Source organism: Cucurbita maxima, unplaced genomic scaffold (assembly GCF_002738345.1).
Source record: "Cucurbita maxima cultivar Rimu unplaced genomic scaffold, Cmax_1.0 Cma_Scf00036, whole genome shotgun sequence".
NCBI lineage: Eukaryota > Viridiplantae > Streptophyta > Magnoliopsida > Cucurbitales > Cucurbitaceae > Cucurbita > Cucurbita maxima.
Genome location: NW_019272052.1, coordinates 495,999 through 521,702, shown reverse-complemented (window position 1 = coordinate 521,702; position 25,704 = coordinate 495,999). Strand labels below are relative to the sequence as shown.

The following is a 25,704-nucleotide window of genomic DNA, read 5'->3' as shown; positions in this document are numbered from 1 at the left end:
TGGGATTGACGTTAGTTATTTGTGTAACGGCTCAAGCTCACCACTATAAGATATTGTCCTCTTTAGGCTTTTTTTTTTTTTCGAGGTTTCCCTCAAGGTTTTTAAAACGCGTCTAACTAGGGAGATGTTTCCACATCTTTATAAAGAATACTTCGTTCCTCTCTCTAACCGATGTGGGATCTCACAATCCACCCCCTTCGGGCCCAGCGTCCTCGCTAGCACACCGCCCTGTGTCCACCCCCCTTCGGAGCTCAGTGTCTTTGCTGGCACACCGCCCAGTGTTTAGCTCAAATACCATTTGTAATTGCTCAAGTCTACTGCTAGCAAATATTGTCTGCTTTGGCCCGTTACGTATCACCGTCAGCCTTATGGTTTTAAAATACGTATGCTAGGGAGAGGTTCATATATGCTAGCGGTGGGCTTCGACCATTACAAATGGTACCAGAGCTAGTCGCTGGGTGGTATGCCAACAAGGACGTTGGGCTCCAAAGGGGTGGATTGCGAGATCTCACATTGGTTGGAGGGGGGAATGAAACATTCCTTATAAGGGTGTGACAACCTCTCCCTAGTAGACGCGTTTTAAAAACTACGAGGCTGATGGCGATACGTAACGAGCTAAAGCAGACAATACCTGTTGGCAATGGACTTGAACTCTTACAATTTGCTTTGGCTTCCTTACTTTTATGGCCTTTGTCTTTATTTAGTAATTATTCTTCTCTCGTTACATATCATCCTATTATTGGTCTAGTACCATGTGCAACGTTGGCCTGTTCATTTTGTCCCCATTTTGGTTTCGTAACTGCATGATATATGTTTTTGTATGCAGGTTGAAAGGACTGGTTTCCTGTGATTCTTGGTAGTGACCAGGTTGTTAAAGGGAAACCTGCTTTATATCTGTAAGGCTTTTTTTGTTTTGTTTTTGCATGAACCATCTTGATGAAGATAAAGATTCTGTCTCATTCCATCTTTTCATGACATAAACTCGGTGCATACTAAAACCTTACTTCTGATCATGTGGAAATGGAAGTGTAAGGAACTTTATGTTCAATATTGCATTCTGACATCAAAGCCATACAAATTTAATGATATCAATGTTAGGAACAAGATTGTCTCATGGATTATTGAAATCTTTAAACCCAAACGCTGAAGGAAATGGAAACGACTAAATCCTTGGATGATGGATTAAGCCAAATCCATGAAAAATGAGGGAAATGTCTCAAAATGAGAGAGAATAGAATAGCTTCCTACCAAGGCCTTATGTAGCTTACAAAATGAAGAAAATATAACCAGCAAACTAACAAAGATTCATTCCAACAGGGTTGATGTCAAAGCAGCTAAGGCTGCTAAGACGAAGGTTGTAGCAGTCCTGTCCCATGGGGAAATTGAGTGTTCTTCCCCAGCAGATGAAGTACTTCATTCCTTGCTAGTGTCTGTTTATTTTTCTTGTATTTCATTTTATTAGTTTTCTAATCACTGTCAAATTTTTTACACGATCATCCCAGAGGTAGATAGAACCTTACCGGTTGATCCAATATATCTAAGCTCTCGACATGTTAGTGGCTGTAATTTGGTCCACCTTGAAATAGAATGGTAGCCATAATTCAAGTCCAGATATCATTTTCTGACTGAGTTTATACTGCTTTTCAAAGCTACTGGGCTTTCTAAAAAAAAATTGCTTGGTTTAACTATGGGATCTGAAAAGTTCATGTGTTGGTTTGGCTTTTCACAATGTTGTGGTTCATGATGAGTTTAATGCATGGTTTCAGAGGATGCATCATTGCCTGACTAAGCTTTTGGAACGTTCTTCGATTGGGCTGGAATTGGTACGGCTTAGATCATCAAGGTTGTGGTGAACATAGGATGGAATTGCAGTTCCTGCACAAAAAAGAGAAGGATTTAGGTACCTTTGCAGTGTTTTATGTATTTGAAATTTATATTATTTCAAGTTTGAGTTGATTTGAGGGTTGGGTTTGTGAGATCCCACGTCGGTTGGAGAGAGGAACGAAACATGTCTTATAAGGGTGTGAAAACATCTCTCTTGTAGACGCGTTTTAAAACCGTAAGGTTGATGGCGATACGTATCGGGTCAAAGTGGACAATGTCTATTAGCGGTAGGCTTTGGCTATTACAAATAGTATCCGAGCCAGTCACCGGACAGTGCGTGGCATTAGTCGGAGTAAGCCTAGACCCTCTCCATAGTAGACGCATTTTAAAACCATGAGGTTGACGGCGATACGTAACGTGACAATATCTCCTTAGTGGTGGGCTTGGACTGTTACAAATGGTATTAGAGTCAGACACCAGGCGTTGTGCTAGTGGGGACACTGGGCCCCAAGGGATGGATGGTGAGATCTTACATTTGGAGGGAGAAACAAAACATTCTATAAGAGTGGAAAACTCTCCGTAACATACAGGTCTTAAAATCGTAAGGCTGATGACGATACGTAATAAGTCAAAGTGGACAATATCGAGCTTGTCACATCTCATTCATAATTAAACAGTATTGAAAAGTTTTTTCTCGCTTTTGGCAGAAACTATGGTCAGTGGACGAATGTGATAGCAAAATATTTGAGCAGCAGATGCAACTGATGCTTAATGGCTACATCTGCAGACTGAATAGCAAGGTAAAGAATAGAACAAAGCCCTAAACAATGAGTGACACAACGTGTTATTTGATCGGCATCGGCATCAACCCACCAGTAGTATATAAACACTTCTTTGTTTGCAATGTTTTATATTGTGCTTTTGCCTTCATGGTGAGTTCTAAGTTTAGATGTATGTTATCACAACAACTCTGGATTCGGGGGTGAATGAACATGAACACTCTAGTCAAGTCCAGTGGTGGCTAGCCAACTGTGCAGCGTTTTCCGCGAAACAGATTAAAACGACGTCGTCAGCCCTCCCAGCACTCTGCTTTATAATTTTTTGAAATATTTATATATTATATATTTTTTTGCATGAAAATTATTATGATTATTTTATCAAGTGAAGTCATAGTAGGAAAAGGACAATGATGGACATGAAGGGAGGCAAGTGAAGTCGGTGAGTGACAGACAACCAATTCCAGCAGTTTCCATGAACAGAAGAAGATCAAAACGACATCATGGTGCTGGGAGAGCAGCTTACATTTCAATAGAGGACAAAGCAGTACCATCCCCTTCCCTTTCACCAAAACTTCCAACATTTTGCAGTGGCAGCCCTCCTTTCAATTACCTGTCATTTCACCACGAAAACATGCCCTACGTGCAAAGCGCATGGCCCATGGCCCATGGCCCAGCCCATTAGGGGCCCATAATTCTGATTCCATTTTCTCTTAACCTTAAATATTTAACTTCCTCCCTCCCCCTTCTCTGCTTCGAGTTGAGCTACTTCCTCTCCATCAATTCATTCGTTTAGGGTGAGAGCAAAGCCAGAGTTTAACTCTCGTTGCCTGACCAATTAGCTCGGACACTAGACTGCTCATGCCCACCCCCTATAACCATTCCTGTCCCCCTGTTTGCCGGGAATCCACTCTCAAGTCGTCGCTCTACTGCATCTTGTCAAGTCGTCGCTCTACTGCATCTAGCCTGTCTTCAAGATTTTCCTCCATGGGGGCTTGTGCAATAAACCCCCTTCGAGGGAATCGTCCATCGTCGTAAAGTAGTCTCTCTGGTTCATGGTTAAGTTTGATTCTAAACAATTTGAACCGTAAGCTAGTGATGCTTTCAGACTCTTCCCATCTCATCTTGAACTTTGGATGGAACTTGAGACCTTGAATGAGCTATGGATGGAACTTAAGATCTTGAATGAGTGTGTAGCTTTACACTGTTCGAATCACCGCCGCCACACTGTTCCACCCAACTTTGGTCAAACATTATTATGGATTTTTACTTCAAGTCACATTTGAAACGTTTACGAACAAACAAGATTAAGTTTAAAAGAATATGGGTTCAAGCAAAAGCACCAAAAAAAACAGAGACAGGACAAATGATGGTGGTGAATATCCAAAACCCACCCAGCTATGTTTGCACCAAAATTAGTCATTTTTGTAATACCCACTCCTAGACTACCCTGTGTGGAGGCATCACTTTTGGTAAAGTTGTGAAAGGAGAAAAGCAAAAATAATGCATTGTGGTGAAAAAGCTGAGGCATTGGTCAACAAGTACACCATGACATTACCAGTAGAGCTTTGTACAAATTACAGAGATATTTCAGTGCAAACACGACAAGTTGTTTAACCAAGAAGATCAAAAAACAAAGTGCAGATCTCCTTGGTGGTTCTGCTCTCATCTACCAGAAACTCGAGTTTGGGTTTAGGGTTTAGGGTTTTGAAGCACAGCAATGAAATGAACCGTCGCAATTCAAAGCTACAGCAGTTTTCAGTGTGTTCAAAATGAAAGGGAAGTGTCTGCATTGGGCACGCTACATCTTTACAAGGAATGCTTTATTCCATTCTCCTCTCCAACTAATGTAAAATCTCACAATCCTCCTCCTTGAGAGCCAACGTTCTCACTGGCATATTGTCTTCTTTGAGGTTTCCCTCTCGGACTTCTCTTCAAGACTTTTAAAACGTGTCTACTAAGGAGAGTTTTCCACACCCTTATAAGCAATGCTTCATTACCCTCTCCAAACAATGTGGGATCTCACAATCCACCCCCTTTGTGGGTCAGCATCCTCGTTGGCACACGCCCAATGCCTGGTTCTGATTCCATGTGTAACAATTCAAGCTCACCACTAACAGATATTATCTTTTTTGGGTTTTTCCTTTCGGACTTCCCCTCAAAAAATTTTAAAACGTGTATGCTAAGGATAGTTTTCCACATAGTTATAAGAAATGCTTCGTTCTCCTCTCCAACCAATACCGGATCTCACACAACCATTAGAAAAGCAATCATCACGCGAAAGACAAGACAAGGTAAAAGAATCATGTCCAAGATAAAACCAGGAGACAAAATAATTAGATTTTGTACAGACCGACTCTTTTGGACAAAATTTTGAATTGAGATGTGCAAATGAGAGCATGAAAACAAATGGGATTCAAATAAGGAAGAATATAAGTTGAATATTACAAATGAAAGAAATAAATTTCCGCAAAGGTGGAAGAAGTAAGAAACACTTACGGTCTCTGAGGGTTCCTCTGCCTAGAATTCTAGGAAACAATTATGTAGTTGATTATGTTACAAGTAAAATTACTAACTTTTTATGTATGAAAAGAGTTACCAGAGCTTTCAACCATGACATGATGCTGGGACTGTTTGTATGCAACTTCTCACTGAGTCCTCCAGAAAATGGTGGCTCGGACGGATCATTTCGATCAGCTTCTCTCCGTTCTTGTAAATCTTGAACGCTGGAACTGTTCTTATGCCTTCAGCCTTCGCCACGGCCACGCTCTCCTCCACGTCCACCTTCCACAAAAACATCACATTTCGATCAGCTGAGATCCTAAATCGTCGAATGAGGTAAAGAAGATGATTGATCACGTTGACAAATACCTTTATGAACTTAACAGACGGGTAGCGGATGCATAGCATATTCATGAATGCGGATGTTTCGTCGCATATGTCGTTGGAAACTTTGAAATGAACCACTGAAACGCCTGAAAGTTCAAGCTTTTCGTTCAGAATGGATCGAGTAATTGATGAGGCTTAACTCGAATAGCTCGAAATGGACATGAACTTACCAGTTGATGATATTGCAGCTTTCAGTTTATGGAGAGTTGAAACTTCCTCTACCTCGCCACTTACTGTTCTATGATCGACTAACTCTCCACGAGATCGCTTCAATGCAACCTGTGCTCGGTGTAGAGATTCAGCAACGTCATTGTCTCCAGGAAGTTCTCTCCTCAAGAACTCAAGATCTTTCACTGCGTCTTCCCATCTTTCAAGCTAAATGTTCGACAAGACAACACGAAAACATAAGCGTACGAAACAGTTTCCCATAACGAGAAAAGAACAGAAACCGAGCACGCTTTTCACCTTTGCATTTGAAGCAGCTCTACGAAGAAGGGCTTTCGTGTAGTTTGGTTGGATCTTGAGGGCTTGATTGCAGTCCTCAACAGATTGCTCCCAAAGTCCAATCTTCGCCCAACAAACCGCTCGATTGCAATAAAGAACATGATTCGAGCTATCGTACCTGAGACCCTCTCCATATGCTGTACAGGCTTCTGTATATCTTCCAGAGTTAAAAAGATCGAAACCCCGAGATCGAGCTCTTGCCACCATTTTCACATTGCTCAACAACTTCGCAACTTCAAGATTATTGAAGTCAATCTTGGCAGCTCTCTCAGCTGCCAGAACTGCATTATCAAACCTGCAAGAACACCAATGAGCTCTCATTCACCTAAAGAGTAAAACCATTAAACCGAACCAAACTTATTTTCCCGAAAATATATTACCTTCCCAATGCCATCTCGACCATGGCACGAACATAGAACACGTACGCTTCAGCAAGCATACCGAAGAACTTGGTTTGTGAGCACGAAGCCAGAGTTTCCAACTTGGGAACATTTGATATGCAGGAGTCTGCATCTTCTAGCTGATGGAGCTTCAAAAGGGCTTCGGCTTTACATGCAACAAGCTTTATATTGCATTCAAATACATTTTCAGTATGTCTTAGTACATATATTACTTATAAACTAACATATCTATGACTTGTACCTGTGGAGAGAAATCTGCTCCAGCTGCTGTTGCTGCTTCCGCTTCCTTTAAAGCACTCTTCCAGTCACCGGCTTTTCGAGCATTGGCACACTGATTCAAGATCTTCTCGAGCGACTTCAATCTCTGCAACTCGGACTGATCTGGTTGTCCTGAGCATAGAAGATGACTCCGGGATTTTTCTACCTGCCCGAAACTGGAAAAAGAAAATGTCGGTCGAATAACTCCGTGCATTCAGCTGAAACGTCTCGGAGGGCTAAAGGAAACTAAGGAGGAGGACTTCAAGCATAGAAATACTACAGCTAGTGAAACAAAAGACTTCTAAGGAACCCATTTGAAGAACTAGAATTCACTGATCTAAAGAGACATGGCATCAAAGCAAGTGCTAAACGCATTCCCGTTTATCGATTATCATTAAGGTTATCTTGTCGAGTCCCTCAGTCTAGCACGCTTGACTAATAGTTTCCAAAGGGGTTTGAACCATCTATTTCTACTAGAACCTTTCCCGAGTTTCTCTCCTAGAGAATGGGGAAAGCTTATCCCTCACTCGCATTCACCTAATCAAGCAAAAACGTCACTCGAATCATCCTACAACTAGTCCCGCCTATAGTTATAGGGTCGAAGACACAGCCGGATCTTTACACTTCGCGACACACGGAGAGTAGCAATCGAGTTATAAGCTCAACAAACGAAGCATGGATTTATATGTGTTCCTAAGAATTGAAGCAAACAGCACTGATACCAATGAAAGAAAGCATGTGGATCTCAAATAGTCTTCCAAGAATAAGGAAAAGAAGAAGCATCATAAACACTTACCGGAGATAAAGAGCAGCAAGCCTCTGGTGCGCCCTCCCATAACCGAGATCAAGCCTCACAGCCTCCTCACATTCCCTCACCGCTTCCCCCAGCCGACCAAGCGCCGTCAACGCCGCCGCTCGGTTGCTCCGGTAAGCTGCATTCTCCGGGAACAACGAAATTGCACGATCATACAACGACAAAGCTTCAACAAAATTCCCTCTTCTATACATCTCATTCGCAGCTCTTTTAACCTCCTCTGGATCGGAGCTCGCCATTACCCTTTTAGTCATCGAATTTTCACTACCAAATTGCAAATTCCCAGACCCAAAATTACCTTCACCAAGATTTCCCAGACTACCCAATTTGCCTCCACCGCCACCACCACCGCTACCGCTACCGCCGCGAATAATACTACCATGGCCGTAATTTCCCGTGCCAGAGCCAAGCGTATCGCACCGATTAGGGGTTCTAACAGCAATGTTCGCCTTCAAAACCTTGCCGGAAGGGCAAATGTTGCCGCTCGGAAACACGTTGCTGATAGGATTCGAAGAAGCCGAGTTGATCCCGCTGCTATTCACTCCATTGCTCGTACTCGTAAGGGTTTTACCCGAGTAAATTAGCGGCGATCCGGTCGAAAACGACCGTCTATGACCCGGTCTCAAATTCCGAACAGCCGCGGCGGATCGGTGACCATCGAAGCCACTTGGACTCATCTCCGACGACACTGAAAACTCCCCAGAATGATTATCCGGTTTGCCCTCTGATCTTTTACCGATTTGGGTATTGTTAGTTTTCCCCGTAACCGAACCGGAGGAGCTTGAACTGCTACTAGAAGTGTTGGGTCCGCCAATCCCATAGCCATTATCACCAGTAACCGAGCTCCGATTCATCATCAATGGCGAAACCGGAGAGCTCAGATCGTGGTCTTTCACATCAGGCTTATTACCCTCCAAATTAAACTCATCACGAAACCTCTCCGCTAAAGAATCAGAACCCATTTCTTGAATCGATTTCACAGTATGAGACATTGCTTCACAAATCACAACAAAAACAAAAACCCAATTACCATAGAACAGAAACCCAACACAATCTGGTTTCAGGGCTATCCCTGTTATTGGAAGAACAGTAAAGAACAGAAGGGGTCTGAGAAAGACATGGAAGAAGAAGAAGATAAGAAGAAGAAAATGGGGATCCCGTGAAATTAAAGAAGGAAGCAAGGAATGAATCTACAAAGAGAAAATAGTTGGACCAATTTGTTAAACTTTCTTTCCCATTCTTTTTCAGATTTCGATCCTTTTTTTTCTTCCAATTCTCTTTCCCTCTTTACGCTGCACCTTCACGAGCACCGTTTCTTCCCTCTTCTCACCCCTCTCTTCGTCGCTACGGCTACCCGTTTACTCGAGAATCGCCATTTTCAACCATTATATATATATGATATATTATAATTATATTTTCTCTGTCCGCCAGAGGATTACATTCTGTTTTCTCACTCTACTCTATTTTCAAGACTGTGATTCGAGTATAATTTTGAATTATTGTTCTTTTTTCTCATCCAATATCGATTTTTGCTTCATGGGTTCCATCAATTCCCAATTATTTAATGGGAAAAAATGAATCTTGTTCAACAAAATGTTGACGACATTTGAGCCCATAAGGGAATACAACCAAAATGAGTGTTAATGCCTTCGTTTTCCATCTTATCCATAAGGAAATTGTAAATATTTAGTTATGTTAGCCAAAAACTCATCAATCTTACCGTTTTTGCTCAGTTTTGGATTCTTTAACGTTCAATATAACTTGTCATTTAAAAAACACATAATATATCGAATAAAAAGTTTTAATGTCATTTTTTAATAAATTATTAAAATTTTAAAATGTCAAATGCATTTATACATTTTTTTTAAATTAACAAATTTATGAGACAAAAAAAATATATAATTTATGTAATATATTATTGTATGTGAATTTTAGAAAATAATTTGTAGTTTTTTAAGAAAATAATAAGAAAAATATAAAGTGGGAAGGTAAAGGATTGATGGAATTGAGCTGGCATGGTCCTAGGGGCTGACGTCAGAGCCTGTCCTTTTCGATTAGAGTGTAAATCATGCTTACATGTAATTTACCCAAATCAACTACAGCTTAATTTCAGCCCTCTTTATTACTAAAATGACCCTTCCTCAATTACAATAATACCCTTCTAATCCTTTAGATTAGGGTTCATAATATATATCCTTCAAAAATTTGACTTACCATTACCATAATTATTAGTTTTTTTTAATAAAAAAAAAAACCCTTTGAGAAAAGGTGTTTTAAATTTCGTTTCAATTTTTATCTAATAGTGAGCTGAATTACCGGCGTCAATTAACATTTAAGTTATAGGTTCACGAGGTTAAGTATGTTAAAAAAATAATATATATAGTTAATAGTTTAATGGTAGAATAATGTAATTAGATTTTTTAATATATGGATAAAAATTAATAATTTTTAAATTTTGAAAACCAAATTTAAGAATCACGTACATTAACCTAAAAATAAGGAGGGAAAAAGGAAGGGTAGAAATGACATTTGGCATAGCACGGGCAAAGGGCAAAATAGTCAACAAAACCATTAGAAGTATGCCAACGCCTTCCAGCTGGGCACGTCAAGCGCCGAAACCATTTATGCCTTTTTGCGCCGTTAGCCCTGTCGCCAAGATACCCCCTGTTTGGCTACACGTACTCCTCTAAACTTATCCCTAACAAAAACAAATTCTTAGTTGTTGCCAACTACAATCCAAACAAACAAAACCCCTCAATTTCCTATTTTTCTATTTTCGTCATCATTTTTTAGGATTAAAAAATTCAAAATTCAAATTCAATTTTTTTTTTATTATTAAGTCTTAATTCTAAATATCAAACCCTCTAAACATAATTAATATCTTATCCACTCAATTTTCGAAAAACAATTAATATCTTATTTACTAAATTTTGAAATATTAGTTAATATATTATTCATTGAACTTATTTTATCGTTGATTTAATTTCAATTATATCGTATAGAAATAAATATTATTATTATTATTATTATTCATGAAATTTGATCTAGACTAGAGAGGTATAGGAATTTCAAAGGGAATTCCATTGGTCAAAGGTAAGTGGGGGAGTTCTTTTTTCTCTCTCTAGATTGGCAAATAATGATAGTGTCCTTGTCTTTAGGAACACAAAAATAGGGATAGAATCTGATTCCTCTATCCCCTCAACTACTTAATTCACTCCAAATATTACCCATATTAATAATACCCATGAATCGTCTTAACAAAATAATTATATTTTCCGCTCGATCACACGAGTGTTCATACGATCTAAGAACTCGATCAACCTCAACTATCCAACTAAACTATAAACATTGAGCTGGGCTGGATTCAATTTTTTAAAAAACTAAATGTTTGGGTCGGTTTGCAGTTTGACATTTTTTATAAGGCTATAACACAATCCTACTTTTAAAATTATTAAGAAGATTAAGAATATTTGAGATTTTAATTATTAATATTACGTGTAAAAGTGTTTAAAAAAAAAAAAGTGTAATACTTAATATTAAGGACAATTTGATGTAGGTTTTATTTAATTTTTTATTAGCCCTTTATGCCTCAAATCTGAGGCTTCTTTTTTCTTAATCAAATAAAGCTGTGGGCCAATTATTATTATCTTTTTTTTTTCCATTTATTTAAGAATTATTTGGATGGAAATAATTAAATCCTCCTTCATACAATATATTTTTATATAATTTATAATGGCATAACCTAGCACATTCCAGTGCATCACATCTTAATATATTGTCATTTATACAATAAAGTTTTTAATTCAAATGTCAAAAATGGAAGGATAATGCCAAGTGCCAAGCACCAACGTGAGCCTCACCATTTCCAATATATATAAAATCGATGTCATTAATATTATAATGTATACATTATATGGTGTGTATATCTACCTTATTATATGGGTTTTTTTATAAGCATTAGACACATTATTATGGGATCCAATGCTCCATTATATTTGATTCATTTTTTAAGATTATTATTCTTACTAACCCTATAGGATTATAACATATAACAATTTCAAAGTCTAAGTTTATTGTCGTTAGTCTCACGGTTTTAAAAACATGTCTATTAGGGATGAGATCTTTGTCATGTTGTCATAAGGAATGTTTGGTTCTCCTCTCCAGCCGATGTGGGATCTCACAATCTACCCTTTTGGAGATCCAGCATTTTCGTTGGCACACCGCTCAGTGTCTGACTTTGATACTATTTGTAATGGTCGAAGCTCACCATTAATATCATCATCCACTTTATATGCTTTAACTGTTCTCGAAGTAAACGATTGACCATTGTTGTGTCAAATATGTTCAAGGTTGCAATCTAGGAGAAGAAGAAAGCAACTGAGTGAAGGGTTCAAAAGGCTGTGGAAATGGATGAAAGGGCCACATCCACGTGTCCCACATTAGGAAGTTGTGTTAATTCATTTTCTTGGCACCCATGAAAGCACATTCCAAGCTTTAAAGTTACAACAGCTAGAAAGTTAAGACATCTTTGTCAGAGTAAGAGCTGGTTGATGGTGATACAACTGAAGTTGATTTGGGGTTGTATTACTTGAACAAGCTCCAGTGCACAAAACGTTTCAACCCCATCAAATTTATCATTTAACTACAAAACGAAAACGAGAATGTAGGGATTATTGTCTTTAGTAATGATACCGCTATTAAAGGAGTCTTGTCAAGCACACTGGATCGATTGCAGAAGTTCCTGGGAGAAAGACTATGCTTGGGTGTAGGGTCAACGCGTTGAGAGTACTTATTGATGGAAGTGATCACAAGCAACGTGTATAAATGAAAAATCTATGAACAAGCCTATACAAACAAGGTTAAAAGCGATAGATAGCCTAGTTCCTATAGACCATGAGAAGATGATTCTTTCCGAGCCCAAATCCATGGTCGATATCAAACCAAATTAAGTAATCGATTCAGTTGAAGACCAAATCAGACCGATTTACAGCTTATTATGGGCAACTTCACAAGGTTCTCAAATAGTTATTCCACGAGCGTGAAGTGCATGGAAGCTGTCACTAGAGTGGGAGTTTAGGATGAAACTAATATAAGATACCATAATAGTAGTAGCTCATAATTCCAACACGATCCCGAAAGTCTACATTACAACGACATAGACAACGACCCGAAAAAGTCTGGAACATTCAACTTATTACTACCACTCGCACAACTAACTCTTATCATAGACTTAAAACTAGATCTCGAAGAAACTCAGGATAACAGTACATATTTCGTAGATACATACAGCAGTCCTTCGTGGAACGCGATTAACCTAGTTCACGGGCATCGTTGGCACATTTTAGTTGCTAGATTGACGTAGTTCTGGTCGAACAAAATCAGCATCAGCTGGAACAGAAATGTCAACAGTAGGTCTCAACTGGGCGCATACTTCAATTGCTCCATGAACTGGGTCGGACAGGAAGTTGCTGATAAGGTCTTGGTTGACGGCTGAACCATTGTCAATGGCAACCAGGGCTTGTTGGGTGAGAATGTAGTCGAAGCGAGGAGCCCACTTTCGAGATCCCAATCGCGCTGTGGTGGAACAGTTGTCGACCATGAATGAAACACCACGAGCATGCATGAATGGGTTCAAAGAGTCCACTGATTCAATTACACTTTCGTTGATGATCTCTGAGTACGAGTGGCCCTTCTTCCTCAGTATCTCGATCTGAAAATAGAATTTTATTATGAAGCAGGCAGACAGATCTTCGTTTCCATAACCAATGGTATATAATAAACTTTTAAGGTATACGAGTCAGCAAGTCGTGTTCATAACTACTGAGTTCAATCCATTCGAATAGATTTTAAAGTTCGAGAGTCCAAAATTGTCATCAGACTACCATACCTGTGCCATCATCAACGCCACATATACACCAGCAGTGAAAGGATATAATGGGCCGAGGTCACCTGCAGGACGTGATTGTCGAACACGTTCACCAACTTTCCACATCCGGGTCTGGTCAATGTTCCCCATTGGGAAAGCTGGGAGACCCTCCTTTTCCTGTAATAATAAGGCAGGTCAAGTTATGAAGCATAACAGGCACCAAAACGATTATTCGACTAGAATTATAAAGATCACGGGCGAATAGCTCGTTTACACTACAGACTATACTGGTTCCATCAAATATTTTTGCTGTGAAGGAAAAGAAAAAAAGGTACCAACATACATAAAATCGTCGGCCAGCAAGCACAACGCTGCGGATCTCACTTCCACTGGCAACATCTTCATAACATTCATAGAGAATATCCATACAAGGGTAAAACGATGCACTATATGCTCTCTCGAATTCCTTTTTCTCATCAGGAGAGAAGGAATTGTATACTGCCAACATTCCCTACGTAGTAAGAAAAACAGACGGCCATTAATATGAAGCAAGTGCATGCATGGAAGGTTACTGAGAGTTAAATCTAGTAAGCAGATACAACCTTAGTGGAAATGGTTTTCGATATGATCCCTGTTATGCTTTCAACAGTGTTCTTATAAGCCAGGTCTTCAGCCATTCCATTTTCAGTGTACCTTCTGAACAAGGATTCCACAATTCCATGAACAGCACCAAGTAGAATACCTATCAACCACAGCAGAAGAAGTTGGGTATTCAAAATTTGTGCATACTTGAATGTACACAATACGAAGAGTGGCAAGTTTACCTCGCTCGCCGAAGATGTCACTCCTGTATTCTTGCTCTAGAGTTGTAGCGAATGTGAAAGGAGAGCCAAGGGCAACAGACCATCCCAATGCAACATCGGTGGCTCTACCATCGACATCCTGTAAACGGTACATAATTAGCAACCAAGTACACTAATCGATATCCGCTCAAATTGGAGAATGCAATATTACCTGGTGAACTGCAAAACTAGAATTAATTCCTGCACCATTTATCTCTTTTCCTTGAACATACAGTCTCCTCACAGATGGACCCATCCCCTTTGGACAAACAGCAATCACGCTAAAATTCTTAGGGAAATCAAGTCCCAATGACTGCAAATGGCCAAGAAGAAACCCATGGGAAAGCCCAAGAATGCTGTTTGGTTTCATGTGAGAAAATATTTTTTCATAGTTATCAGCCTGCAAAGTACAACGACAGTAAGAAATTTGCAAATTCTACAAAAACGTTCCAAAGCACGGAATACAGATAATCAAACAATCATATGTATCAACTATCACAAGCACTTAATCGAAACTCAGGTCTCATATAGTCAAGACTTTAGCTTAATAGTACCAGAAGCAACAAAGTTGGGATATTTTCAACCAACTGACCTGCGCAGAATCAGAAATCAGAAGCATGACAAGATCACTTTCGGAAATGGTTTCATATATATCTCCCAAAGTCCCATTCTCTTCAGAAAAACCAACTGTGCGAGCTTCCGCAAAAGAGCGGGAACCCTTCCTCAGGCCAATCTGTATCAACAAAAATCAAATGGAAATATCGAAGTTTATATAAGGGATTGATCAATAATACAACATCACAGCCTATAATGCACACCTTAACCACGAGATAAAGAAAATCACCTTAACCACAATATCAGACTTGGCTTCAGCAAGCGAGTCCCTTAAATTCTGAGCTTGTGCAGGTGCCTGATCGAACAAATGCATGCACACGGATAAACTACGGTTAGATAGAGAATCAATAAAAGGGTTAGAAAATTTGGCGTCTTTCTGAAAAGAGATGTCTCCTATAGGCTTCTAGAGAGCGCTTGTCTGAGAGAGTTCTTCATGAACCAGAGCCATGTGTATACATTCTAACTTCAGATGCAAACGTCAGCTCAGTTTCTCAAAAATTTAGTGCTCTAATTTCCACCCCAAAGAAACATTGTTAGAGAACGCATTCCTAGAACCTTGTTGGTCACTTTGTTACATTTCATCCTTTTTCTTTTTTTGTTCATATCAATCAGATGCTGATAAGTGAAAAAAGAAAATCCTTGAATGGAGGTTGAATGTTGTAATATTTTTACCCATTTATCCTTGATTTTGTAAAATGCCACATCATTTTCTTCTATTATTATGAACATAAAAATCAAATCCCATGTGAAATATAAGATTGCAGGCTGATTCTGCAACAAAACATGACAAATATAAGATTGCAGATCGTGATATAACATTACCTGTGAACCCCAACCAATGACACCAATTTTCTTGATCCCCTTGAACGCTTCCGGCAGCAGGGGAAAAAGGTCCCTGCCTCCTCTGACAATATACTGCAATCCGAAGGCACACAAACGGAAATGAAACAATTAAATTCCCATTTCCAATACAGAAACATTTCGCTTCCACAAAGCGAAGACATGCAGAGAATAAAAAAAAAAAGAAAAAAAAAAGACATGCAGATCTCAAGAAATGGATGCACACGAATCCATTTCCCTTCCACAATCCACACTCACAGCTCACTTCCCCGAAATCCAAATCCAAAACCAGAGAACCTATCAATACACAAGGGTACAAGTAACAGAGTAAAAACCTCATCATGGCCAGCGAGATTAACTTTCTCCTTCTTGAACACAGATGTGTCAAAATCAAGCGAGATTAAGGGCTTGATCGCAGGTGCAGACACCATGCGAGCACCAAGAGCTGAGCCGACAGCATTAGCACCACCCATACCAACAGCCTTAAGAGCGAAGAATCCCGAGGAAGCGGAGGAGGAGGACAAGAATCCTAAGCTGGAAGGAGTAAGGGGATGTAGAGAAGCAGCTTGTTTTAGGGTTTTTGATAATGAGGCTGAGATAGAGGGAGAGAAATATGTGGCGGCGGCCATTGATGAGTAGAGTCAGCAAATGTGGGGGATGATAAAGAAAGCAGAGGTTGCACGGTTTAATATAGGGTACCAAAGGCTGGTGCATTCTAAGCCTCGCGTACACAGAATTGATATCCACCTACCACGTCTATTTTATTTTTCTTCCTAAATCCAAAAAGTTACAAACAATAATAATACAAGAGAAATATAATTACCCAATAAATTATGAGCTAAAAAAATGTAGGAGCCAATACGGTATCGGTTTCGAAACTTCTCGATCAAGAATGACCAATGCCAACAAATCACCATCCCCGGTAAAGCTGGTGCTAGGATATATATTTGTCATGTATCTGGGTGGAAGATGGAATCAGGACACGAACTAATTTGGTATTGATAAAAGGAAACGATGAGGCAAGCCCTAGCATTGTAAACAAGGCATGAAGGATGGAAGTGTTCGAACTATCCTACTCATACTACAAGGGCTCGGTCAAGTTGGGTTTTTTCTTTTAGGTTAGTTTAATTTTTTAGAAACCGAAAATTTGCCATTTGACTAACCCAAATAAGTCACGTCCACTTTTAATATTGTTATAAAAATATTTAATATTTATTAAGAAAAAATGAGGTAGTAAAATATTTATATATGGATAGAAATTTAAAAGGGAAAGTTTTTTTAATTATTACTTTTTTATCTTTTTCGAGAAGTCTTACAAAATTGATTCCCTTGGTTTTCGCGTGACATCTGTTTTCCAATGCACGAATGAGAGGCTAAAGTAGGGAGGAAAGCCCGTCTCAATAGTTTGACAAAACTTTTAAATAAATATATAAATAAATAGTCTTATAATAATTTTAAAAAAATTAATAGTAATATAAAATCTATTTAACCCAAGGACTTAATTATATTTAAATATACATATAATAAAAAATATATAATTTATGACTTGTCAGATATTCAAAATAGAAAAAGAAAAATTAAAATGTTATGAAGTTTCAAATTTTTTATTATAATAAAATGTTTATTCGTTAATTTTTTTATTTTTAAATATTTAGTTAAAAAATATTATATTAATAATTTTGAAATATTTATTAAATATCAAAATAATATTAGCATTATTGACTTATTACGGACTTATCTTATAGCTCTTACCATCCTCGGTTCCTATAATTCACTTCCATTGAAGTTCTACCATTTTCGCAGGGAGAGCCTCGTGTTTAACTCCTAGTTCTATATCATTTGTAATAATTTAAGCCTATAACTAATATCTTGACCCGTTGCATTTCGTCTGATGACTAGAGGTTCCAAACTCTTATACTCTGTTCTGCTCTTCAACCAGAATGGAATCTCACATAATAGAGGTTCTCGGAAAACCATGAAAGTTAGAGCAATAAAATAAAAAAAAGAGATATCATTACCTAAAAATGTATACAGATCTTATTATACTTAACTCACCCAATTCCATTCGACATTAGCTTAAGAATCGAAGCACTCCATACTAGAATTGTTGAACAAAAAATCTAAATATTACCGAAAGCAGATGATTTTGTATCAATCCGGAAAGATAAAAGATAATGGAGGCAGATTTGTTCATATGATGAACTTTGTTTCACCAATTCGTGAGGGTTTGAATCCATTTGAAAGCTTCATCACTTTGTGGCCGTCCGAGATCTGTACCACAGAATGAGAAAACAAAGAACTCTATAACCAACAATGAAACTCATCAGAATACCCAAATGGCTCCATTTCTGAGATCGCCTGAGACCTCTATTTCTCAAGAACTCGTCGCCATAAAGAACACAAACGCCCTCTGCTTTGATCAGACATCTCCTGTTCTTCCCATCTCCTCCATACTCGTTTATCAGAAAGCATTCAAATGGGTACTTGAACAAGCTCAAGTAGTGCATGAAAATCCAGTATTTGGGGATTTCCTCTTTCGAAATGAAATACCCAGAAAAGAGAAACGAAGATCCTAAAACGGTTCCAAGAAGAGACGTTCCGATGACGAAATTAGGAACCAGAGCGCTGAAACAGGCGATGACGGAATTCGCCATCAAAACAACGAGCCAAGAGACGAGGGAGAAGTAGAGGAACCCTAGAATTTCCCGCTTCAATCCGACCAACCAGTAAACAGGAATGGCATAGAGAAGAGCCACTGTTAAGAGGAATGGCAGGAAAATGAGGGCATCTGCTATCACGTAAGAACATACTCTGTAAGCTCCTCTTGAACTTTCCTTCATTAGAATCCTTCTCTGCTGTAAGTAAATGGGTAAGCCTTCTGTTGAGGCTGACATTAAGAATGCGAGAGTGAAGGCGAAAAATCCTAGCTGGGTTTGTAATTTTAGGTTCTTTGAGTTTGGTTCATTTGTGAAAATGGTTCCCATTACAAACCCAATTACCATTGCTTGTATTGTTCTTGAAAAGAAGAGTTGCTTTGTTCTGAATACATTGATGCAGAATCTCTGGCTTAGAATTAGGATTTCATTTGCTATTGTGTTCATGAAAATGGGGTTGTCGCTATGTTCTTCTAGATTGCCTGGATTTGTATTTGTTGTCTTGTCGTTTTCGGTTTCGCTCTCTTCTTCTGTGTCGACTTCAAGAGCTTCTGTTATTTCCATGGCGAATTCGACTACGTTAACGTGTCGAGGAATGGAATGACCGGATTGTCTGAGACGTCGCTCGAGTCGCTCAAGGGAGCCTTGGTGAATGATAGTTCCTTTGGCTAGCAGCAAAATTTGATCAAAGAGTTCAAGAATACGAAATCCGGGTTGGTGGATGGTGAGAATGATGGTTTTACCTTGATTTGTGGCCATGGCTTTTAGAATGAAGGCTACTTGAAGAGCTGAGGTAGAATCGAGTCCCGAAGTTGGTTCATCGAGTAAAAGAACAGGTGGGTCATGAACCAATTCAACTCCAATTGAAACTCCCTGCTTTTCCCCTCCTGAAATGCCTCCACTTGATGCATTGCCAACTCTTACATTGGCAACATGCTCGAGACTGAGCTCCTTCATTATTTCCCTGACTCGAGCTTTGACCTTGTGGATCTCACCATAGAGCCTCAAACGAGCGCTGAACATGAGCGTCTCTTCTACTGTAAGAAGAGGGAAAAGATCCTCCCCTTGGATGACATAGCCAGATATTCTTCGAAAATGCTTTGCGTTCATCTCCATTTCGTTCACAAGGACATGGCCACAGACTTTGTTAAGTGGGATCATTCCTGCTAGTATGTCCAACAATGTTGTTTTTCCAGCTCCACTATGACCAACAATGGCTGCGATCTCCCCTGGCCTAGCTTCACAGTTTACATTCTTCAAAATGTATGAATCTTTTCGCCTTTCTCTGCTGAACCCGCAATTGAATTTGTTGATTGGGTAAGGTAGTCTATAAGAAAGGTTCTTGGTCTTGATTTTGTACGAGGTATCCTGGCAGCCAAGGTTAGCTGCCTTGATTGACGATCCCATTGAAACACAAAGGGGAGAGGAATAGCCTGTGAAAGGAAGGCAATTTGAAGATTTCAAGCAAGAAGTTGCCTTTTTGTAGGAGTAAACATCATAATGAAAGGTTTTGTTTTACTTGTTCTAAGCTGTGGGCTTGAATCATTTAAACAGCATGAGAAGCATTTTGGCACAACGACCTCTAAATCAGTCTGGAGGGGCAGTTGCTTCATTAAGAAGTTACTTTTTTGTACTGCAGGGCAGTTTCATCAATCTGAAGAGGTACTCAATGCTTTTGAGGTGAGGTTTTTGACTCAGTAAAAGAACTCTAGTACAGTTTTGCCTAACCCCATGTGAAGGGAAGCTATGCTCTATTTTGAATTGGAGGACTAGTTATGTGAGATCCCACATCAGTTGGGGAGGAGAACGGAGCATTCTTTATAAGGATTTAGAAACTTCTTCCTGGCGGACGCATTTTATAAGCCTTGAGGAGAAGCTCGAAACGAAAAGCCCAAAGAGGACAATATCTGCTAGCGGTGAGCTTGGGTTGTTACACGTTAAGTTGGCTCTTGGGAATATCATGAAATTGCAGATAAACTTGGGCCGTTCTAAATCAAGATCTTTCTGCAGCTATTCATTCAAATGAACAGCCACCGTGAGAACTTATTGCTAACGACTCGAAAGTTGCTTCAATGATCATGAAAAGGCAGGAAGTACAAAAATACAAGTATTGATGGAATGATGAGTAGTTCAAACTAGTGAAGAGATGCAGTGAAGAATGAACAGTATCAGACAAGAAGTATTAGGAGGAGGCTGATACAATGGTAGCATACAAGAGCCTGTTCCAAGTATCAGGCAAACCAGGCAAACACCAGTGGCTGCAATCGGTAATGATCTCTTCTTTTCTCTGTTTCATTGCTACTGATAGTTTCCCTTGCCTTCTTGCATAAACTGATGGATGCGCATCTCTTCGATACTGCGATAGCTTTGTTATATTCAAATACTTCACTGGGGTTTTCATTCTCTTGATTGTTCTCTTGAATACTTCAGTTAATGACTCGGGGAATATCTCTTGGTAGGACTCATCTGAGATTGGTTGGGTTTCGTTGTAGCACCATTGCGTTCCCTTGTGTTCTGGCGAAATACTTCTAAAGAAAACTACTGTTTTGTTCGTATCTACGTTCTGATCAATCCAACTCGACCAGGTTTTCATGGCTGCCTCGAGTGCCAGGTCCATTTCCATTGTTTCTACCATCTTACCATCATGATGAAAGTAATCCCATCTGCAAAATTCATCTCAGGATGAATGAAATCTGTTCGTTATGTAACATCGTAATCACGAGTACTTACGCTTGTAACTTCCCCTGATGCACCCACCAATGGCCAGTGTTGAAAACCATGATGTCTGCACCATACCACTTCTTTGACATTGCTGAGAGTTTGTCGAGCTCCAATATTCTGGTGCCATTAGCCCGGTCGACTTCTAGTTCCACCAGAAACGGACTCCAGAAAAACTCCACGGAACAATTGTATTCCTGAGGTTATAAATAGGCAATGTTAGTTCAAAGTCACATTATAACATCTGAAAGTACAAGAAGGTGTACATGGAAAAGCTCAGCTAACTGCCTTTGATCTGAAGACCTTGTAGCTGCCACTTTGTACGTCAACATAAACCCGAGAGGGAGGTAAAGCAGAGTAGAGAAGACAAGCAAGAGATTCCCATTGGTTTCTGTTAAGTGAGTCCCCAACTACGATCATTCTCTTGCCTCTGAGTTTCTCCAACATATCTGTGCTATTAAACCTTCAAAGTTTATGATTTAGATGATTAAGTTTACACTGTTAGTGGCTGATTAAACGCTGTGATGACTCGGTATTGGATCTAAATGAAAAGGAAGTAGAAGGGATATTGAGATGAAGAGCTAATGTTTCAGCTCACCTGGGAATGTTGCACCCAGTGGCTTCCCACCTAAACTTCTCGTAGCCAAAATCTTGTCGGCCATTCCTTCGGCAGCTAACTTGGTCACTAAGAAATGGACACTTAGTGTGATCATAGAGAGGACTTACCTCAGGATCATAGACCCATTTGCCATCAAAGATGTTGCAGCTTTTCTTCTCATGCGTATCGTGCTCATTGAGAAGTGAAGTATCTTTGGGCTGCAACTGAGTGTTAGCTGCAACATAGTAGTCCACGAGACTCAACGAAGATGTCACCGATGAGGTTGAGCTTCGAAAAGTCAAAAAGTTCAGGGCCTTCTGGTCTTGACCAAGCAAGAGCACTAGGATGATAATGCTCGTGAAGCTTGTATATGTGCAAAGCTTCCATCTCTGATTAATGGGGAAGCTGTTGTCCATTGCTTGATACCTCTACTTCTCACTAGCAGTGAGAAGCTAGAAGGCGAGGTAATTATAATTAGGCACTACAAGTTTGTAAGAAGTGGGCAAGTTTCAGTCAAAAATTCCTGAATACCCTTTGAGAATTTGCATCGCACTTGTGAGATATTGGTGGTTAGTCACTTTTAGATGACTAAAAACATGTGAATTTGAAGCCAAAGGGTTTGATAATGGCTATTTTTAAATAGTTTTCGTGCTTGAGATTATGTTGATATCAGAAAAGGAAGGAGAACATAATATCTTTGAGAGTTTTAGAGAAAGTAGCAGCAGAGTGGTTGACTAAAACCACTTGAACAATACCTGCTAAAAAACCAGCAAATAGAACAAGATTTAGGTGAAGCTTATCTCCTCAACTCCACCCTCTAATGTGGTGGGCGGATTACATGTCAACTATACTACTATGCAGTAGCTTGGACTTTCTTTTAGTTTTAGGTTCATGTGCAGGTGCAAGTTCCAGATGAAAACATAGAAATTTAATGACTGACCTAATTTTAAAACGTTAGCCACCTGCCGATGAACGGATGAAAGTGATGATCTGAAAGCATGGCGTTTTTGGTGGCCAACTTTTCGTTACCTACCTAGACACGTTCTTTAGCCACCATATTTTGTGACCTTGTGAGCTTAAGAGAACAGAACAGCAGAGAGAACAGGAAGACACTTTCTAATGGAGACAGTTGGTACTTCTGAGAAAATGATAGGTAACATAGCTCAAAGATGGAGGGTGCTCAGTGGGCAGGATAACTGGAAAAACCTCTTGGACCCTTTGGACGTCGATCTTCGACAATACATTCTTCACTACGGAGATATGGCACAGGCAACATATGACGGTTTCAACTGGAACAAGATGTCAAAATTCGCTGGGGACAGCCATTACGCGAGGAAGGACTTCTTCTCCAGAGTTGGGTTAGCTATAGCCAACCCGTACAAGTATAAGGTCACCAAATTCCTCTATGCAACTTCAGGGATTGATGTTTCGGAAGCGTTTTTATTGAAGTCTCTATCAGGGAAAGCTTGGAACAAAGAGTCGAATTGGATGGGGTACGTTGCTGTGGCAACGGACGAGGGAATGACTGCATTAGGAAGAAGGGACATTGTAATTGCTTGGAGAGGAACAATTCAAGCATGGGAATGGGTTGATGACTTCAACTTTCCTCTTGTTCCTGCCACAGAACTATTTGGAGCAGCTAATCCTTCTAATGTTCACAAAGGCTGGCTTTCCATTTACACTTCTAAGGATTCTCGATCGCCCTATAACCCGAACAGTGCAAGACAGCAGGCGAGTTTCAATGTTTTCATATACATTTTTCATTCAACCAATAGCTGATATCACTAACTGTGGTTCTATCTTCTAATTGATCAGGTACTAGCTGAAGTTGAGAGGCTACTAAAAGAATATCAAGATGAAGAGATCAGTATAACTATAACAGGACACAGTTTAGGTGCTGCCCTTGGAACACTGAATGCAGCAGACATTGTTGCAAATCAGATAAACAAGGGGAAAAGGCAACCCCAGAAACTCTTCCCTGTAACAGGCTTCTTGTTTGCCAGTCCACACGTAGGAGACTGGAACTTCAGAAAGTTCTTTAATTCCATGAATAATCTTCATCTTCTACGAACTCGGAACAAGGTGGACTTAATACCAGAATACCCACTGTTGGGCTATGTGGATGTCGGAGTCGAGCTGGTAATCGACACACTAAAATCGAAATACTTGAAGAGTCCTGGATGTTTCAGGAGCTGGCACTCTTTGGAGGCTTATCTTCATGGGGTGGCAGGAACACAGGGAATTGAGGGTGGGTTTTTGTTAGAAGTGAAAAGGGACATAGCACTTGTTAACAAATCTTTGGACGCTCTCAAGGATGAGTATTTGGTGCCTGCCTCATGGTGGTGTGTCCAAAACAAAGGAATGGTACAAGATGCTGATGGCTTTTGGCGGCTGGAAGATCATGAGAGAGATGATGGGAAGCCTTAAGCTACAATATGTGCATGTAGAATTTCTATCCTAACAGCCTCACAAATCATAGAACCAACTTCTTTGAAATAAAATTTGCATTCAGAAATAATGTAAGAGAAAACTTCGATTCTATATTGATTATTGATGAAATAAACAATCAATGGAAGCCTAATTCAGTGAAGCTAAGAACAAAAAATCATAAAAAGACCATCTGAATCACTCAGCGATAGGAATCACAGAGCTACATATTCATATCAAATGCAAATTTTACACAAACAAGGTGATTACACACTATAAGACTTCTCCAACTTTCCTGTTAGAGAAATATGAACGATCAACAGGGAATCTGGGAAGTGAACCACTCCATGACATGAATCGGGGCTTTGATCAGCCCCAGCGCAATCTCCACTATCACCGTCAAGCACAAACAACAAGGACATATGCAAGTAAGCGTCAATCTGCACCCAAAATCGCACAGAAAACACAGATAATTGGAAAGGGCAACAGATTTAGAAGAAACGAACCAAATCAGAAATGCCCTAGAAGCTAAAAATTGAAGGGGTTTTGAGAAATTTACCCCACAATCCAGATGATTACGCCGACGATGGAAAGGATGAGAGAAAGGAAAGCAAACGGCAAACCGAGCAAGAAGCCGAGCGGCCTACAATCGCCATCTCCGCAACACATCTTCTTTCGAGAATTGTCTGAGTTTCACCTCAATTTCTGGGTGATGATCGGAATCGCACTGCTGAAATGAAAAAGATGCTCAGAATATGTGAGAAATGGGGTATGTCTGTGAAAGGGATTCTCTCCATTGGTTTTATCTTATTGAAGGGGTTGGACCAAAGAGTGCACAGATGAGCAGCGTATATGACTTCTGCGCAAAGCAAGTCTTAAATGACAACCGGAAAGTTCGCATTTTTCTAATGAAATTTCGTATTTCCCACGCTTTTCTTTAATATATTCTTAAAACTTAAAAAGAAAAATTATATATATATATATATATATGATTTAAAAATACTGCTAATTTTTTAAAGCATCTATCATAGACGAATATGATATCTCATAAGCTATCTACAAATATTTTAATATTATTTTTAAAAAATTCATAAATATTTTTATTAATTTAATTTTTTAAAGTTTAAAGGCATATTTAAAATTTTAAAAAAAATTAATATAGTTTGAGAATATTTTTATTAATTTAATTTTTTTTTTTTTTTTTTTTCCCACTTTCCCTAATATTTACCCAGCCACAAACCAATTTGTTAAAAAAATATAAACAAACCAATATGGATCAAAAGAACATTTATTGGCTAATCCCAGAAATCTAAACTCTCAAACGTAGAAAATGAATTAAAATGGGAGAAGGTTTCTGTTACACCAAACACAGAAAAGGCCATACCTTGGTGAACCCAATCCCATTACCTTTCAGATGAGAAAATTCCAAAGCCGTGTGCAATAAACATAAGCTCATAAATCAAAACAGGTTTCTTCTCCAAACAAGTCTGCAATGGCGGCAGACTCGTCTTCTTGGAAATTTGCAAAGATTAACAATTCAAAGTTCGAAAGTTCAAAAATATCCATCAAATTAACGCTAAAAAGTTTCTATCTGAGCATAGTTCGGTGGATAAAAGACCACTACGATCTTAAGAATCAAGCGTTTCTAGGTTGTGCTTCTTTCCATACATTTCTTGCC

At 39.2% G+C, this 25,704-nt stretch overlaps 6 protein-coding genes and 1 long non-coding RNA gene across 8 annotated transcripts; 2 read left to right on the top strand and 5 right to left on the bottom strand.

Moving 5' to 3' along the window:
• Positions 1 to 653: 653 nt before the first annotated feature.
• LOC111468366 lies at positions 654 to 2,930 on the top strand. 2 transcript variants are annotated; one of them, XR_002714736.1, is made up of 3 exons: positions 654 to 896; positions 1,767 to 1,900; positions 2,532 to 2,930. It is a non-coding gene; the product is annotated as an uncharacterized LOC111468366 (long non-coding RNA). The 2 variants fall into 2 exon arrangements; XR_002714737.1 differs by lacking the exon at positions 654 to 896 and adding an exon at positions 934 to 1,408.
• Positions 2,931 to 4,992: 2,062 nt separating this feature from the next.
• LOC111468129 (inactive TPR repeat-containing thioredoxin TTL3-like) lies at positions 4,993 to 8,943 on the bottom strand. Its single transcript, XM_023113224.1, has 7 exons — positions 7,449 to 8,943; positions 6,636 to 6,828; positions 6,374 to 6,555; positions 5,955 to 6,288; positions 5,660 to 5,864; positions 5,472 to 5,575; positions 4,993 to 5,384 (listed from the first exon to the last, which is right to left on the bottom strand). Exons 1-7 carry the CDS (start codon positions 8,456 to 8,458, stop codon positions 5,208 to 5,210), a joined length of 2,205 nt encoding a protein of 734 aa, XP_022968992.1. The 5' UTR covers positions 8,459 to 8,943; the 3' UTR covers positions 4,993 to 5,207.
• A 3,584-nt stretch (positions 8,944 to 12,527) lies between these two features.
• LOC111468154 (ketol-acid reductoisomerase, chloroplastic-like) lies at positions 12,528 to 16,304 on the bottom strand. Its single transcript, XM_023113269.1, has 10 exons — positions 15,965 to 16,304; positions 15,612 to 15,704; positions 15,019 to 15,084; positions 14,767 to 14,907; positions 14,347 to 14,574; positions 14,157 to 14,274; positions 13,935 to 14,074; positions 13,676 to 13,843; positions 13,354 to 13,509; positions 12,528 to 13,176 (listed from the first exon to the last, which is right to left on the bottom strand). The coding sequence occupies exons 1-10, from the start codon at positions 16,256 to 16,258 to the stop codon at positions 12,808 to 12,810; spliced, it is 1,773 nt and encodes a 590-aa protein (XP_022969037.1). The 5' UTR covers positions 16,259 to 16,304; the 3' UTR covers positions 12,528 to 12,807.
• A 1,375-nt stretch (positions 16,305 to 17,679) lies between these two features.
• On the bottom strand, positions 17,680 to 20,096 carry LOC111468151 (ABC transporter G family member 10-like). Its single transcript, XM_023113266.1, has one exon. It carries the CDS (start codon positions 19,688 to 19,690, stop codon positions 17,879 to 17,881), a length of 1,812 nt encoding a protein of 603 aa, XP_022969034.1. The 5' UTR covers positions 19,691 to 20,096; the 3' UTR covers positions 17,680 to 17,878.
• A 279-nt stretch (positions 20,097 to 20,375) lies between these two features.
• Positions 20,376 to 22,065, bottom strand: LOC111468362 (protein trichome birefringence-like 42). The gene is made up of 4 exons (XM_023113551.1): positions 21,600 to 22,065; positions 21,290 to 21,464; positions 21,014 to 21,198; positions 20,376 to 20,946 (listed from the first exon to the last, which is right to left on the bottom strand). The coding sequence occupies exons 1-4, from the start codon at positions 22,013 to 22,015 to the stop codon at positions 20,466 to 20,468; spliced, it is 1,257 nt and encodes a 418-aa protein (XP_022969319.1). The 5' UTR covers positions 22,016 to 22,065; the 3' UTR covers positions 20,376 to 20,465.
• A 328-nt stretch (positions 22,066 to 22,393) lies between these two features.
• On the top strand, positions 22,394 to 24,162 carry LOC111468206 (phospholipase A1-IIgamma-like). The gene is made up of 2 exons (XM_023113347.1): positions 22,394 to 23,330; positions 23,415 to 24,162. The coding sequence occupies exons 1-2, from the start codon at positions 22,719 to 22,721 to the stop codon at positions 24,024 to 24,026; spliced, it is 1,224 nt and encodes a 407-aa protein (XP_022969115.1). The 5' UTR covers positions 22,394 to 22,718; the 3' UTR covers positions 24,027 to 24,162.
• On the bottom strand, positions 24,122 to 24,939 carry LOC111468358. Its single transcript, XM_023113546.1, has 2 exons — positions 24,586 to 24,939; positions 24,122 to 24,466 (listed from the first exon to the last, which is right to left on the bottom strand). The coding sequence occupies exons 1-2, from the start codon at positions 24,693 to 24,695 to the stop codon at positions 24,343 to 24,345; spliced, it is 234 nt and encodes a 77-aa protein (XP_022969314.1). The 5' UTR covers positions 24,696 to 24,939; the 3' UTR covers positions 24,122 to 24,342.
• Positions 24,940 to 25,704: the final 765 nt, after the last annotated feature.

Coding starts and splice junctions, on each gene's coding strand:
- LOC111468129 (XM_023113224.1), bottom strand. CDS start 8,458: ATGTCTCATACTGTGAAATCGATTCAAGAAATGGGTTCTGATTCTTTA. Junction 6,289..6,373: donor GTCGAGATGGCATTGGGAAG/GTAATATATTTT, acceptor GTGTTCTTGCAG/GTTTGATAATGCAGTTCTGG. Junction 5,865..5,954: donor GAGCTGCTTCAAATGCAAAG/GTGAAAAGCGTG, acceptor TCGAACATTTAG/CTTGAAAGATGGGAAGACGC.
- LOC111468154 (XM_023113269.1), bottom strand. CDS start 16,258: ATGGCCGCCGCCACATATTTCTCTCCCTCTATCTCAGCCTCATTATCA. Junction 14,908..15,018: donor AGTCTGATATTGTGGTTAAG/GTGATTTTCTTT, acceptor TTGTTGATACAG/ATTGGCCTGAGGAAGGGTTC. Junction 13,510..13,675: donor TTGCTGGCCGACGATTTTAT/GTATGTTGGTAC, acceptor TTATTATTACAG/GAAAAGGAGGGTCTCCCAGC.
- LOC111468151 (XM_023113266.1), bottom strand. CDS start 19,690: ATGGGATCGTCAATCAAGGCAGCTAACCTTGGCTGCCAGGATACCTCG.
- LOC111468362 (XM_023113551.1), bottom strand. CDS start 22,015: ATGGACAACAGCTTCCCCATTAATCAGAGATGGAAGCTTTGCACATAT. Junction 21,199..21,289: donor ACAAGGTCTTCAGATCAAAG/GCAGTTAGCTGA, acceptor TTATAACCTCAG/GAATACAATTGTTCCGTGGA. Junction 20,947..21,013: donor CATCAGGGGAAGTTACAAGC/GTAAGTACTCGT, acceptor TGAATTTTGCAG/ATGGGATTACTTTCATCATG.
- LOC111468206 (XM_023113347.1), top strand. CDS start 22,719: ATGGAGACAGTTGGTACTTCTGAGAAAATGATAGGTAACATAGCTCAA. Junction 23,331..23,414: donor CGAACAGTGCAAGACAGCAG/GCGAGTTTCAAT, acceptor CTAATTGATCAG/GTACTAGCTGAAGTTGAGAG.
- LOC111468358 (XM_023113546.1), bottom strand. CDS start 24,695: ATGTGTTGCGGAGATGGCGATTGTAGGCCGCTCGGCTTCTTGCTCGGT. Junction 24,467..24,585: donor GTAATCATCTGGATTGTGGG/GTAAATTTCTCA, acceptor TTTTGGGTGCAG/ATTGACGCTTACTTGCATAT.